Source organism: Alosa alosa, chromosome 15, assembly GCF_017589495.1.
Source record: "Alosa alosa isolate M-15738 ecotype Scorff River chromosome 15, AALO_Geno_1.1, whole genome shotgun sequence".
Lineage (NCBI taxonomy): Eukaryota > Metazoa > Chordata > Actinopteri > Clupeiformes > Clupeidae > Alosa > Alosa alosa.
This window is the reverse complement of record NC_063203.1, coordinates 29,084,914-29,100,004: the sequence shown is the minus strand read 5'-3', so window position 1 is coordinate 29,100,004 and position 15,091 is coordinate 29,084,914. Positions and strand designations below refer to the sequence as shown.

The following is a 15,091-nucleotide window of genomic DNA, read 5'->3' as shown; positions in this document are numbered from 1 at the left end:
AATAGGCAGACCAAACCAGATACACAAAAATGCAGAAACACACACTCTCTCACACACACACACACACACAGATCTTCTCACAGCATCCCGACTCTGGCAGATATTAATGCAGGCAGGTGGCCAACCCCCTGCAACAGGTGAACACACACGCACACGCACACACACACACACACACACACACAAACAGCCACAGTGAGTGATTCAAATGAGGGCGTAGTGGCTAAGGAGCTGGGCTAGCATGCAGTAGCCTGAAAAGTTGTGTGTTCAATTCCCAGCTGCCACCGTTGTGCACTTAACCCCAAGTTGCTCGGGGGAGAATGGCCCTTGTGATATAAGTCACTTTGGAAGCGTCTACTAAATGATCCTAGCACTTACCACCTGTCTTGAACTGACACTCAACTGTTTAAAAAACAGCACTCACTGATGCACTTATTCTTACTCTATTCTACCGTTTTTAAATTGTCCTAAAATTGTTGAGAGAATTGCTTTAAAACTTAATCTGTTTACCATGTTGTTAGTCGCTTTGGTTAAAAATGCGTCAGCCAAATGTAATGTAATGTAAATGTAATGTAATGTAAATGTAATGTAAATGCCAAACACACTCCTGAGTCAGAGGACTCACAAAGCCAGGAACTCATTTACCACACATCAATGTGCCAATTAAGATAATCAATCAATAATCAATAACAGACTCTTAATTCCAACCTCATGCGTTTGAAACCTACAGAGGACCCAAACTGACCCACCACTGATGATGAATGTATATGTGTTCTAAACGGTCCATCACAGAGAACCCATACTGACCTGAATGCTGTGTTCTATACGGTCAGTCACAGAGAACCCATACTGACCTGAATGCATATGTGTTCTATACGGTCAGTCACAGAGAACCCATACTGACCTGAATGCTGTTTTCTATATGGTCAGTCACAGAGAACCCATACTGACCTGAATGCTGTTTTCTATTTGGTCAGTCACAGAGAACCCATACTGACCTGAATGCATATGTGTTCCATACGGTCAGTTGCTTTGGCTATATGCAGTGTCCTCTATTAGCACATGAGGCTCCTGTGCTAATCAGCCCTAAACAGGAGCTAATTCTCCATGCGAATAAGCGTCATGTGTCAGGACAAACGGATTAGCCCCTAAAGCCTCCACGCTACTCATGGTATGTAATATATATGATGGGGCAGACAGCCCTCCACACTACTCATGGTATGTAATATATATGATGGGGCAGACAGCCCTCCCCAGTCTCTATGCATGTGTGTAACATCCAGGCATGCAACACCATGTAGCAACATGACGGACGCCTCTAACTTATGTTCTCACATGACAGGACGTTATTACTTGTATACTTATGGAAAAACTTCACTCAGTGATAACAAGTTTGACAGACATAAGGGTAACGGGCCTTGGGCCTGTAAGCATTTTAGTTTGCTCGTATGTCATGTCTGTGTGTGTGTGTGTGTGTGTGTGTGTGTGTGTGTGTGTGTGTGTGTATGCCATGTCTTTTTCCAGTGTGCCAAGGTGCCACTTTCATTGACTTTGAGGGTTCCCCCCCACCCCATCCACACACACACACACACACAAACACACACTCATAAGGACACACACATACACACAACCCATACCCTGTTACTGTTTCTCCACTCAAATGTGTGCAGACTTGCCACAAAGTTCATTTTTCTGAGCACTTTTTCTGAAATCCTTGCCTTTGAGGCTTGTTTTGTTGTAAAAGGCCTGACACGTTTCAACCTCCATAAAATCCACAGAATTCCATCTTGTCCCCTTGGCAAAGCTTCACTCAGAGCACAAAGAGGTTCATGCGACTCTACAGACTATTGTATCATAGCTCCAGCCTGTGCCAACCTGACTCTTAGCCCTCTCCATGGGCACTTGGAGACAGGTGAGGGGTGTGTGTGTGTGTGGGGGGGGGGGGGGGCGGGGTATTTTTGGAGAGGTAGCATGACCCCGGGGGTGTGCGTGGCCTGTTCCATTGTCCCGGCTCTGAGAGAGACAGATGCACACACACACACACACACACACACACACACACACACACACACTCGCCCTCACACAAAGAGCAGCTTTGTGCCCCGTTAAGAAAAGAGGTGAACCCCTCCGAGACTTCACAAACGTCACAGACAGAAGAGAAGAGAAGAGGAGAGGAGAGTGGAGGAGAGGAGAGGAGAGGAGAGGAGGAGAGGAGAGGAGGCAAACGGAGACAGGAGACAAAGGGAGCAAAAGGGTTTGGGGCTGGAGGATTACTAACATACTGCAGGGCCTCTTCTCTCCTCTTATCGTTTACCTCTGCTCTTCTACATCCCTTCTTCCTGTGCCCACGGAACTCTATTCATATGAACCGCACTCCAGAGAAGTGTGTGTGTGTGTGTGTGTGTTCCCTGTACATTGGCTGCAGTGAGAGGCAGCAATAACGTGAGTCAGAGGCTGCACATATAGAACACACACAAGAGACAGAGGGAAAGTAAAAAGCAGGGGAGTGTGGAGAGAGAGAGAGAGAGAGATGAAGAGAGAGAGGAAGAGACAGAGGTGCGAAAGCAGCAGAGACACCAGGATAATTGGATGAGTATAATGTGTGAGAGACATTACCATGGTTGTTTTCACGGCATCAGCTCCCACGACATGAGAGGTGGATGAAGAGAGAAATAGAGAGAGAGAAAGAGGGAGAGAGAGAAAGAGAGAGAGAGAGAGAGAGAGAGAGAGAGAAAGAAAGAGAGAGAGAGAGAGAGATTGGGTGAAAGTGCTTGTTTGGAGAGATGGGGGAAGATCCATTATGAGTCCCATCAGCAGCCCCACCGTCGCACGGATAATTACGGCAAACTACATCCATAAATCAGCATTTCCTCCCAGGCCACTGCCTCTGGGAACTGGGAACGGCGCCTCAACAGCAGAGAGAGAAAGAGAGATGAGAAAGGAGACAGAGAGAGAGAGAGAGAGGGAGAGAGGGGGAGAGAGGGAGAGAGAGGGAGAGAGAGAGAGAGAGAGAGAGAGAGAGAGAGAGAGAGAGAGGGAGAGAGAGGGAGAGAGAGACCGAAAGAGAAAGATGAAGGCCAGGAACCTTAAAGGACTGGAGCCGTTTATGATGTTTTCAGGGCGAGTGGACACGAGACGTTTAATGGCCAGTCGTTAGCTTGGCGGGCTGTGGCGACGGCAGCGCGACAGCCACACTGTTAGCCTGGCAAGCAGGCGGCGTCTTTCTGCTGGGCCAACTCACAGGGGTGGGCAGTCCCTTCGGGCTTAGTGGAGGACACTGACCAAGAGACCCGGTCAAGACAACCCTACAGGTCCCTCTTGCCTCCAGTGTCAGCCAGGGCTGTGTACATGCGCAGAGCAGAGCAGAGCAGAGAGAGAGAGAGGGGCAGGGAGACACACAGCTCCACGCATCTTTCCATCCTCATCAAATATCAACTTCACCCAATCACTAGCTTTTGCTTTCTTCTTTCTCTTCTATTAGTTGGTGCTGTCAGTGCTGCTGTAACACATCGGCAATCCCTAGATGATCAGGAGTAAGAGAGGACTCAGACTCAGAGAGGAAAACCAGAACCAGAGAGGAAAAACAGAGCTAACTCTAAAACATGTTCCGAACAGCATGTCAGATAATGCCTTCTCATGCGCGGATGCCAATCGCTCTATCAGTGCTTCTTTTCCACTCCTTTGTCATTCATTTGGAGACTGAATTTCCACCAATGTGTCAAGCTAAATGTAGCGATTGGCTCCTCTCCTGGCTACTTCCTGTGTGAGGAACGTGTTCGGAGGAGAGAGAGAACATGACATCACAGCTTAACTCATCCTCATCTCTCTCTCTCTCTCTCTCTCTCTCTCTCTCTACTGAACTGACACCCCCTCCCCCACCCACCACTCACGCCTCCTGTCGATCCTGCCATGAAAGTGTTCTTTCACATTAGAACTCTCCGGTCCATGAGCTTCTCGCTGACCACAGCGGAGAGTGAGACACTGCTCAACGCATCAGCCTAATGGCTCCTACCTGCAGCTAAAATGGCGTACAAAGACCCACACAGTCCATGTTGCTATGTTCTGACCCATGTTGCTATGTTCTGACCCACACAGTCCGTGTTGCTATGTTAGCTGGAAGCCTGTGGTACAGGTGATAACTCTTTAAGCCATGTTGCTGTGCGATGTTCCGGAGTACTGTTGTTCTGGAACGCTGCCATCCATACTGAGCAGCACTTGCTTTTCTGGAGAACTTCAGAAGCCATCCATACTGAGCAACACTTGCTTTTCTGGAGAACTTCAGAAGCATCAGTCAGCAAACAGTCAGTCATGATCAACCAATCCGAAGAGATGAAAGTGGTTATGTGTTTGGCCAGTAACATTGCTCAAAAACGTTGCCCCAGCCCGATGCGCAACGGAAGCGTTCTGTTCAGGGAGCGTGCGGTGCAGCTTCCATTCTAATCTACACAACTGGCTACGCCACATGCAAGAGTTGCGTACACATTCAAAACCAATCAGAGCAGTCTACTAAAACTCTGGAAAACCAATCAGAGCAGTCTACTAAAACTCTGGAAAACCAATCAGAGCAGTCTACTAAAACTCTGGAAAACCAATCAGAGCAGTCTACTAAAACTCTGGAAAAAGAACACTTCAGTTCCCTGCCCACTGTAGTACGGCTGGAAGCAATTCTGACTTGATCATCAGCAGTGTTGTTCAATATAGCTGGACCAGTCACCAAAGACCACAGGGGCATTTTAATAGTGTTATTCTGACCAGTCACCAAAGACCACAGGGGCATTTTAATAGTGTTATTCTGACCAGTCACCAAAGACCACAGGGGCATTTCAATAGTGTTATTCTGACCAGTCACCAAAGACCACAGGGGCATTTCAATAGTGTTATTCTATATAGCTGGACCAGTCCCCAAAGACCAAAGGGGCATTTTAATAGTGTTATTCTGACCAGTCACCAAAGACCACAGGGGCATTTTAATAGTGTTATACTGACCAGTCACCAAAGACCACAGGGGCATTTCAATAGTGTTATTCTATATAGCTGGACCAGTCCCCAAAGACCAAAGGGGCATTTCAATAGTGTTATTCTATATAGCTGGACCAGTCCCCAAAGACCAAAGGGGCATTTCAATAGTGTTATTCTATATAGCTGGACCAGTCCCCAAAGACCAAGGGGCATTTCAATAGTGTTATTCTATATAGCTGGACCAGTCCCCAAAGACCAAAGGGGCATTTCAATAGTGTTATTCTATATAGCTGGACCAGTCCCCAAAGACCACAGGGGCATTTGCTTGGAGTAGGACTCTGTATCAGCTGGGTGGCTCCCATGCTGGAGTTATTGGCTCTGGGTTGCTAAGGAACTACCCAGCTTTGTCTTCCTCTTGGTGTGTTTAATAAAACCCCAGGATAATAACACACACATCTATATGAGGCCTACTGGCTGGAATTGTTTTAAAAAAATAAAAAATACCAGAGGTTGCCCAGGAGAAACCTGGAATGCAATTAACCAGCAGATACGACCCTGTAGCTCGTCCTACGCAGTGTCCGGCACGGAGCCAAGAGCTGAGGCCACTGATCTACGCTGGGAAAATCACCCCTCAGGACACTCGAGAAACACCAAGAGTATACAGACAACCCCCCAAAAACAAACAGACTACCCCTATAAACTGGAAATGCACTCACACACACACACACACACACACACACTCACAAGAGGCAGATAGATACACACACACACACACACACACACACACACACACAGGCAGATGCAGATACATACACACACACACATACAAATACACACACACACACTCACAGGAGGCAGATAGATACACACACACACACACACACACACAAATATACACACACAGGAGGCAAATAGATACACACACACACACACACACACACACACAAATATACACACACAGGAGGCAAATAGATACACACACACACACACACAGCCCTAAAACTTTGGGACTACAAGGATATTGACGCTGCAGAAGATGTGACAGCCAGCAATGCCAAGCAGGATTATGGCTGCCCCCGTGTACAGTTCCATCCAAAACATTTTAATAGGGTTGTCCTTTCGTTTATTCTCTCTCTCTCTATACAGAGTCTTACACAGTCTCTCATCACCCTCTCACACACTTCCTCTTTGTCTCTGTTTCTCTCTCTCTCTCTCTCTCTCTCTCTCTCTCTCTCTCTAAAAACCTCATGGCAGCCAAAGTGTGATCGATGCACACATCCCACTGAAATGTCACCCAAAGGTCACTAGCTCTCATCCTTCCTGACAAGTGAACATGTCCGAGTTCAAGCCGTGCTCCAGTCGAGGGGGCTGCTTGAGCCGCGCCTGTGATGTTTTCAAAGGAGCTGAGCGCCAGGTGTTCCACAACGCAACTCTATTTCTGTGGAGCAGGAAGTGAGCTCAAATGAAGCCTTTGCACTTGCTGTAGGGAGAAAGGGCCTTGTGGTAAGTGACGAGCCTTGCAAGTGGACCCCTGCGGCTCTTAAAGACTCGTTTGAATAGAAATGATTGCCAAACGTAAGCTTAGTCAACACTTGTGAGGAGTACGTTCACACACCTTCACCACAGGATGCTGAACTTGATGTCATGGCAACCAGCAGGTAGTGGTGTTCAGTGCGTAAACATCCCTCCCGCACCTTAACAGTAGCGGCCCCAGGCCCAGTCGGACGGTAACTTCATGAGGCCGAGCTGATTACTGTGATCTTCAAAAGGGCTTGATACTGCTGAGTGTATAAGGTCTTTAGCTCACCCTCCAGCAGCCCCTCCTCTCCCCTCCCCCCAGCACTGGTAATAACGTGGCAACAACCATGATGATCTGGCGTGCAGGTATGACATGCGTATGACATGGGTGCAAACTACGGCAGATTTTAGATGAGCAACTGCGACATGTTTTAATTAAGTAGCAACGGATATCCCCCCTAAAATGGTCATCAGGCCAAGTTGGGTCACCCCCCCCCCCCCCACAACAAGGTGCTGTGAGTTTGAGCCCTGGGCACTGCAGGGCTGAACTGCAAAGCAAGCCGAGGCTGGTTACATTCGGACATACTTTAAGCAGTCCTAAGCCATCCTTTCCCCCAGCAAAGTTAGATGAAGGCCATCTCACTTAGAAGATGTTCGCATGACAAAAGTCTAGTCAGTAACCTAGACCAACTGTACTCACTAATCAGGATATATCCAGCCATCCACATCAGCCATGTGGTATCTTGAATTGAAACCTTACACTGAGAACAGAAGGCAGGCCTGAAAATTGTTAGAAATGCTGATCCTGCTTCCAACCTCTCTACAGCCGGGCTCTACAGTAAACACTTTCTCATCTAGTGACCACCTATGATCTCTATACAGTAAACACTTATCATCTCTATAGTAACCACCTTATCATCTCTATACAGTGAACACTCTACCATCTCTATAGTAACCACCTTACCATCTCTACACAGTAAACACCTTATCATCTCTATAGTAACCACCTTACCATCTCTATACAGTGATCACTCCACCATCTCTATACAGTGAACACTCTACCATCTCTATAGTAACCACCTTACCATCTCTATACAGTGATCACTCCACCATCTCTATAGGCTACACAGTAATCACTTCATCATTATTACAATGGCCTGGCTGGCCTCCTGCTTACTAGGGCAGAGAGAGAGAGAGCAAGTTCTCGGAATGAGTTGGGCTCGACAGTATCGGACACGGAGAGAGAGAAGGAGAGAGAGAGAGAAAGAGAGTGAGGGAGAGAGAGAGAAAGAGAGGGGGTGGGAGGGAAGAGAGGAGACAGATTGCCTAATTAGACTCACTTTTAATATCCTGCCTACTATGCATCAGCGTACTTAGCGAAAGATAAAGAGCTTATCATACTAGTCATTCAGCTAAGTATGCATACGTGTGTGTGTGTGTGTGTGTTTGTGTGTGTAGAATTGAGTCCATGCCTGCTTAGCATTGCTGGCAGTCACATCTTCTGCAGATGCAATATTCTAGTAGTCACAAAATTTTACGGCTGTGTACGTGTGTGTGTGTGTGTGTGTGTGTGTGTGTGTGTGTGTATTTTTGTGTGTCTGTGTCTATGTGTGTAGGTGTGACTAAGCATTCCATAAAATACTGGTCTGACAAGCCTGTTCAGAAACACTAACAGTCACTGTCGAGCCTGTGGGATCCTGCAGCTATCTCTACGTAAACACTCGCTCGGGGCCTGCCTGAAGGAGATGGGACTGGGGCTCAATACAGCAACACAGCACGTTGCTCTGGGCCTGAAGGAGATGGGACTGGGGCTCAACACAGCACGTTGCTCTGGGCCTGAAGGAGATGGGACTGGGGCTCAACACAGCACGCTGGTCTGGGTCTGAAGGAGATGGGACTGGGGCTCAACACAGCACGCTGGTCTTCCTCCTTATTTCTACACTCTTGGAGTGGCCTTTCATCTTGGCCTCAGTGGCCTTTCTTCAGCCTTCTTGACTATGCTTTGCTGCACTCATCTTACAGTTTGTCCTTTTGCCAAAGCCGGGCCAAGTTATCTGAAAATATCTTCAAAGACTTTTTATGAGACTGAAATACACCTAAAACGGACCAACATGCCTGTTTTTATATGCACTGCAGTACCCCAGGGGCCTAGACCGAGGGGGGAAGTACCACGGCATTCATGTCAGTGTCCTCAGAATACCAAAATGGATGGAAGTCAACCTGAGTATGGTGGCCAAGTGTCCAATCTGAGTATGGTGGCTAAGTGTCCAATCTGAGTATGGTGGCTAATCATCCAATCTGAGTATGGTAACTAAGTGTCCAATCTGAGTATGGTGGCTAAGCGTCCAATCTGAGTATGGTGGCTAAGCGTCCAATCTGAGTATGGTGGCTAAGCGTCCAATCTGAATATGGTGGCTAAGCGTCCAATCCAGAGCTATACGTAAGTGTCCAGTTTAGAGTAAAAGTAGGGGATGTGTGCACATCAAACTGCAGTTAGCACCAGGCGTTGGGGCTCAATGTGAATATAAACCAGGAAAAGGATGAATAGCAACACAATGCACTTTTGCCCCCTGAGAAATATAACGAATGTTTCAACCCCTATAGGTCTTCGTCTGGCCAAAACAGATATTCTCACTTTCCTAAGCATCCAATTCCATATCTCCAGTGATTGACCCCATCAAAAATCGTCAACACAGGGCAGACGCTCTCACAGGGCAGGGCAGACGCTCTGACAGGGCAGACGCTCTCACAGGGCAGACGCTCTCACAGGGCAGACGCTCTCACAGGCGCTCTCACAGGGCAGATGCTCTCACAGGGCAGACGCTCTCACAGACGCTCTCACAGACGCTCTCACAGGACAGACGCTCTCACAGGCGCTCTCACAGGGCAGATGCTCTCACAGGCAGACTCTCACAGGACAGGGCGGCTCTCACAGGCGGCTCTCACAGGGCAGACTCTGCTCTCTCAGGGGCAGGCGGCTCTCACAGGGCAGGCTCTCACAGGGGCAGACGCTCTCACAGGACAGGCGGCTCTCACAGGGCAGACGCTCTCACAGACGCTCTCACAGGGCAGGGCAGACGCTCTGACAGGGCAGATGCTCTCACAGACGCTCTGACAGGGCAGACGCTCTCACAGAGCAGACACTCTCACAGGGCAGACGCTCTCACAGACGCTCTCACAGGGCAGACGCTCTCACAGGCTCTCACAGGGCAGACGCTCTCACAGGCGCTCTCACAGGGCAGACGCTCTCACAGGCGCTCTCACAGGGCAGGGCAGACGCTCTCACAGGGCAGACGCTCTCACAGGGCAGAGCAGCTCACAGGCAGCTCTCAGGCGGCTCTCACAGGGCAGATGCTCTCACAGGGCAGGCGCTCTCACAGGGCAGCTCTCACAGGGCAGGGCAGGGCAGGGCAGGCCTCACAGGGCAGGCAGCTCTCACAGGGCAGAGGGCAGGGCAGGCTCTCTCACAGGCTCTCACAGGGCAGACGCTCTCACAGACGCTCTCACAGGGCAGACGCTCTCACAGACGCTCTCACAGGGCAGACGCTCTCACAGGGCAGGCGCTCTCACAGGCGCTCTCACAGACGCTCTCACAGGGCAGACGCTCTCACAGGGCCTCATCTACAGCCAGTGTTGGGAAGGTTACTTTTAAAATGGATTCCACTACAGATTACAGAATACGTGCCCAAAAAATGTATTTTGTAACATACTCTGATAGATTACTCAAAGAGAGTAATGCATTTTGAATACTTTAGATTGCATCAGCATTGTATTATATTTTGTTAGCAGTGGATGAGACATTTATGTGAGGTCATGTGAAGTTGTAAGACCCATAGTGTCAACAACAACCCAAAACCTGCTTTACAGTGAGGGTGGATTGATAAATAAATAAATGTATGTGCTACGAAACATTTAATGTCATTGTGTCAAATACAGAACAGAAATGCTTTGTTTGTTATTTTACATTCTAAATTCTCTGAGAGCCACCTGAGGGATAGACACATAGGCTACATGGTGTGGTTGAAAAACATATTTGAATTTGAGTTTGAAAAGCCATGTCCTATGTGTTATAATTTAAAATGTAATCCCTTAAATTGATCAGTGTTACTGCATTCTGAATACCACCCATTTAAATTGTAACTGTATTCGAATACAGTTTCCCATATGTTCTATTTTAAATATGTAATCCGGAATACTCAGTTACTTCCAAACACTGTTCACAGCCAACACAGCAGCCTGATTCCACACTGCATTATACAACAGTGAAGGCTTGATGGGGGCTTTTTGCTAACATGGGTACCATGTTCTGGTACAAGCACAGCTAGGGGTGGTGTGTGTGTGTGAGTGTGTGTTCTCTGTTCTGCGTCCCAGGTTCCATCTCTTGGCCTCGCTGCCAGAGCTCCTGCCAGCTGAGAAACACACACACACACACGCCGCACGGCGCCGGTGCCCAAACAAGGCAATTAATTTCAGCCATTTGGGAGGAAATAGGCCCTGAGGTGAACACTGAGAAGTGAAAGCACTCAGAACAACTGCATAGCAACTGCATTATTGCACTGTCCAAGCATTGTGTAATGTAATGCACCAACAACCAAGGGGCCATTCTGAACTGGACCAGAGGCAGGATGGACTTCAGGACAGAGGGGAGAGGAACCACGTCCTGCTCATTATAAATAACACACACACACACACACACACACACACACACACACACACACACACACACACACCACAGCATGCCTACTACTGATACACACACACACACAGACCACAGCATGTCTTACTACTGATACACACACACACACACACACACACACACCACAGCATGTCTTGCTACTGATGGCCCAAAGCACCTCTTCAGCACAATAGCTAGAGGGTATACTGGGTATAGAGGCAGCCAACCTCCTGTGACTGTGTGGACCATCTGGAAATATGAGCAGCAGCATACAGCAAAGATATGCATGATTAGACTAATGTTTAGATATTATTGCAATAGCATTCAACAAAGATATGCATGTTTAAATTAATGTTTAGATATTATTGCAACAACATTCAACAAAGATATGCATGTTTAAGACTATTAATGTTTAGATTTGCTTATCCCAGTGGGAGGATGCTTTAGTTGTACTGTCTGCTTTATGTTCTTTTCTCCCAAAATAGTATGGCAGCACTCAAGAACTCCACAGAGATTTCACTGAACCCCCACACCCACACACACACACACACACACACACACACACACACACACACACACTCTACAAATACCGCAATCCCCATTTCTCCCCCGTCATTCCCATGTCCAGGATATTTTCTTACTTGTAGAAACCAGTAAAGGAAGGGAAACAGGCGACACACCTCCAGCCTCAAACTCGGAAAATAAAACCTCTGCCAGGTAAACAAGGATTTTCCCCTCCCTGGTCGGGCTCAAAGACAGCACTCTGTGCCTCCCATGTGCCTCAGAGAGAAGCTGTCTGGCAGTTCACCTTTTGGCCACGTTAGTCCTGTAGCACAGATGAGCTACTGATAACAACCCGATGCCTTGATAGCGGCAAGCCTGGGCCGTGTGCTGGCCAGGGTCACCCGGGGTCAGCCCCAGCTGCAGTCACGGGCTGCTTGTATACTTTCCCAAAACAGTCTGTTTTGCAATCAAACAAACATTTAAATAAATCTAAATGTGCTCCTTTCCATTGTCTATCAATGTCATGACGTGAATTCCACAATAGAGATTTAAGGGTCCAGACAGCAAACATTCTTTCCTTCAGAACAAAGCATTTCTATATAAGGCCATACTCTTTTATGTGGTAGGACCCCGTTATCCAGCAGGAAAAAAAGCTAAATGCATCCATGCAATATACTGTATACAAAGACCTAAGCGCACATGTGGACCAGGGAGACTGGGGGAGAGAGGGGACAGCAGAGGAGAGAAACTAGTCACATATAAAGGAGGTGGATGGGGCCATCCTTAAAAATAGGTTGTTTTGGGCCAGCCAAAAAAAAAAAAATGGGTTTTTTTTTTTCAAGATTCAAAGTAAAAAAAAAAAAATAATTTTGGTCATGGTGAAAAAAATTTAAAAATGGCATATCATGTGTTTTCAACCCGTGCCTTCAGGCGCAATTCATTGAAACCTCATTCTGATAGCAGAATAGACCAGTTTGTTTTTTTTCATAGGGCTCATCTACATGTCCCAGAAAGAAGGCTCAATAGCTCTTTTGCCACGGAAATTTTACTATACAATACTCAATGCTATACAGTGTATTATACAGTCTCTGCGCAAGTTCCAAAAACAACGTCGTTCTATCAAATAAATAAATAGCCTTCCATGAAGCACTTTGAGACCAACGGGTTTCAGTTTCTAATTGAATGCTCATACCACCACTTAATTGTAGGGCTCCATGTTTAATGACATCGATAGCAGAAACGTTTGTTTTCTTTTTTCGTCGATCCGACCAGCAAATTATCAGATGAAGCTCCATGTTGCAGTCTCCATGTTACGGACCCATATTTTGAGAAATGTTGAATAGACCACAACCAATTTCAATACTCCGACACGGTCACCGTTAGACTAGGGGAGGAGGGATGAGAAAAAGATCTGGCCACAGTTCTTCCAGAACTTCGTGCCAAGTAAAAGCGTTATCAGTTTGTGTGAATGAAACGAAGCGTAGGCCATAGTGTGACATGCGTAAAACCAATGGTGTAGAGATGACTTTTTTTTTTTAAGTGAGCCACGTTTGCATGTAGGCAATTTATATTCACAATACTTGGGCCTACTAAAAGAAATATTATTTTATTGCATTTGTATTGGTTGTTTAGAGTAAAAAAAACAATCGGTCAGTATTAACGCAAGTTTACAACCGGCAAGTCGGTCGGACTAAAAGGGGAAAAAAATAAATATTTGGGTCGGTTCTAAATTGACAGGGTCGGTCGGGTTACGGCAAACGAAAATATTTTTAAGGATGGCCTGGATGACAATAGAAACAGGAAGAGATAACTGTATTCATGATTAAAATAGTGTGAAACAGGTGGGTTTTAAAGCCAAGACTGCTGTGAAGTGTGGCAGCTGATGGCAACAACTGCAACACAAATGCGCAAAATATGTGATCAAAGAGAACCCAAGAGCCTTGAAATGGACATGGCAAGCATGAGGAGAGACGGGGGACGTGCCTTTCACTTTAAACTATAATTCGTTATAAGTCCCTCAGATATTGTTAGGAGACTGTCTTGATTTGAAAGCCTGTCCTGGGCACACGAACAGGCCGGGACCAGTTATAATCCCATTATGCAGAGCCTAGACTATCCCTCGTCACAATAATCGGGTTAAAAACTTATCTACTGCATGCTTGATCTGATCTTGTTATGTTTGTCGCTGAAGGAAAAAAATCTTGGTCTAGCCTAACGCACGGAAGTCGGCAACTTGAATGCAGGTGTCAAGATTGACACAGTGAGGCTATACGCAATTACTGTAACATTTTAATTAAATAGGCGCTCACACTTACTTCACCGCCATGGCCATCGAAAATCCCAAATATGGATGGGTGACTCTTGTTCACAACATCGGTCAGGACATTGAAGCGGTCTTCCATGTGGTCCCGGCGGCCTTGTATGGAGTAAACCGCTACATTGTTGCTCTTGAAATCCCAGGTCTTGGCTAACTCCGCGTCCAGGACGTCCAGACCGCCGAATTTTTCATTTTGCATAATCTCCGCCACTTTTCCCTTAACCATTTTAACGGCATCGCGGCTTGACTTGACGATGGTTTTTACCTCGTCGGTGTGAAAGAAATAACTCCACAACGCCAGACTAATGCATAAAAGAAACAAGGTCTCTGGTCTAAGCAAGAAATAACGCATGATCCGACCCAATAGAGAGAGCAGTGTCATCGTATCTCCTATCATTTATACGAGCAAGAAATCACAGCAGGTTGCCGAACAAGTCATTCCATCATTGCAGTAAGCGTGAAACCTGTAGACTGCTGAAAATGCGAGTAGGCTATAGTCTTTTCTTTTCCTGCTCGATAAACTCAGTGCGGTTAGCACACACACGGCGCACGCAGAGATATCAAACAGCGATTCCTCTCAGAGCTGCTCACATGTATCGCCTCCAAGGCTTCGAAAAGACTGCAGAGATGAGCGCAGCTATAGGCTACAAGGCATGCCGCCCCACCGTGAGGAATCGGAGCTCTCTTTGGCTCTGTTGTCGCTCAATGAACCGTGCAAGCGCGCTCAGAGCTCGTACACCGTTCCATAATAGCTTGAGATGTCAGGAAATACCGCTATGGGGGAGTTGTTTCCCAACCGTCACAGATGTCACCTGACAGCTGGAAAGGCGCACTAGCACCTCCGCAATACTTGATGGCTTGCTGTTACAGCGTGAGCGCGGTTGGCTACGCTATACTGTTTCGAGACGCTGCCTGTTCGAACCTTAAATTTGGAGATTGCACCATGAATGCGAGTGTGTTCAACAACTCTTTCACTTCACATGTCGCCCACATGTTCAATTGCAACAATCAGCTGCAGTAAAGAGCTTAACCTAGCAATACAATACTAACATTATTTAACCTATTGACATATAGCACTACTCTTTTCTAAATGTGTGACGTCAACTACCCGACCCCAAAGT

At 47.0% G+C, this 15,091-nt stretch overlaps 1 protein-coding gene across 1 annotated transcript in view; it reads right to left on the bottom strand.

The window, feature by feature from the left end:
* ppm1lb (protein phosphatase, Mg2+/Mn2+ dependent, 1Lb) overlaps nucleotides 1-14,847 on the bottom strand; it is a 72,011-nt gene extending 57,164 nt beyond the window's left edge. The window contains exon 1 of the mRNA XM_048265255.1: nucleotides 13,969-14,847. Coding sequence (XP_048121212.1) covers nucleotides 13,969-14,367 — 399 coding nt within the window. The 5' untranslated portion in view covers nucleotides 14,368-14,847. The remainder of the gene's footprint in view (nucleotides 1-13,968) is intronic.
* Nucleotides 14,848-15,091: the final 244 nt, after the last annotated feature.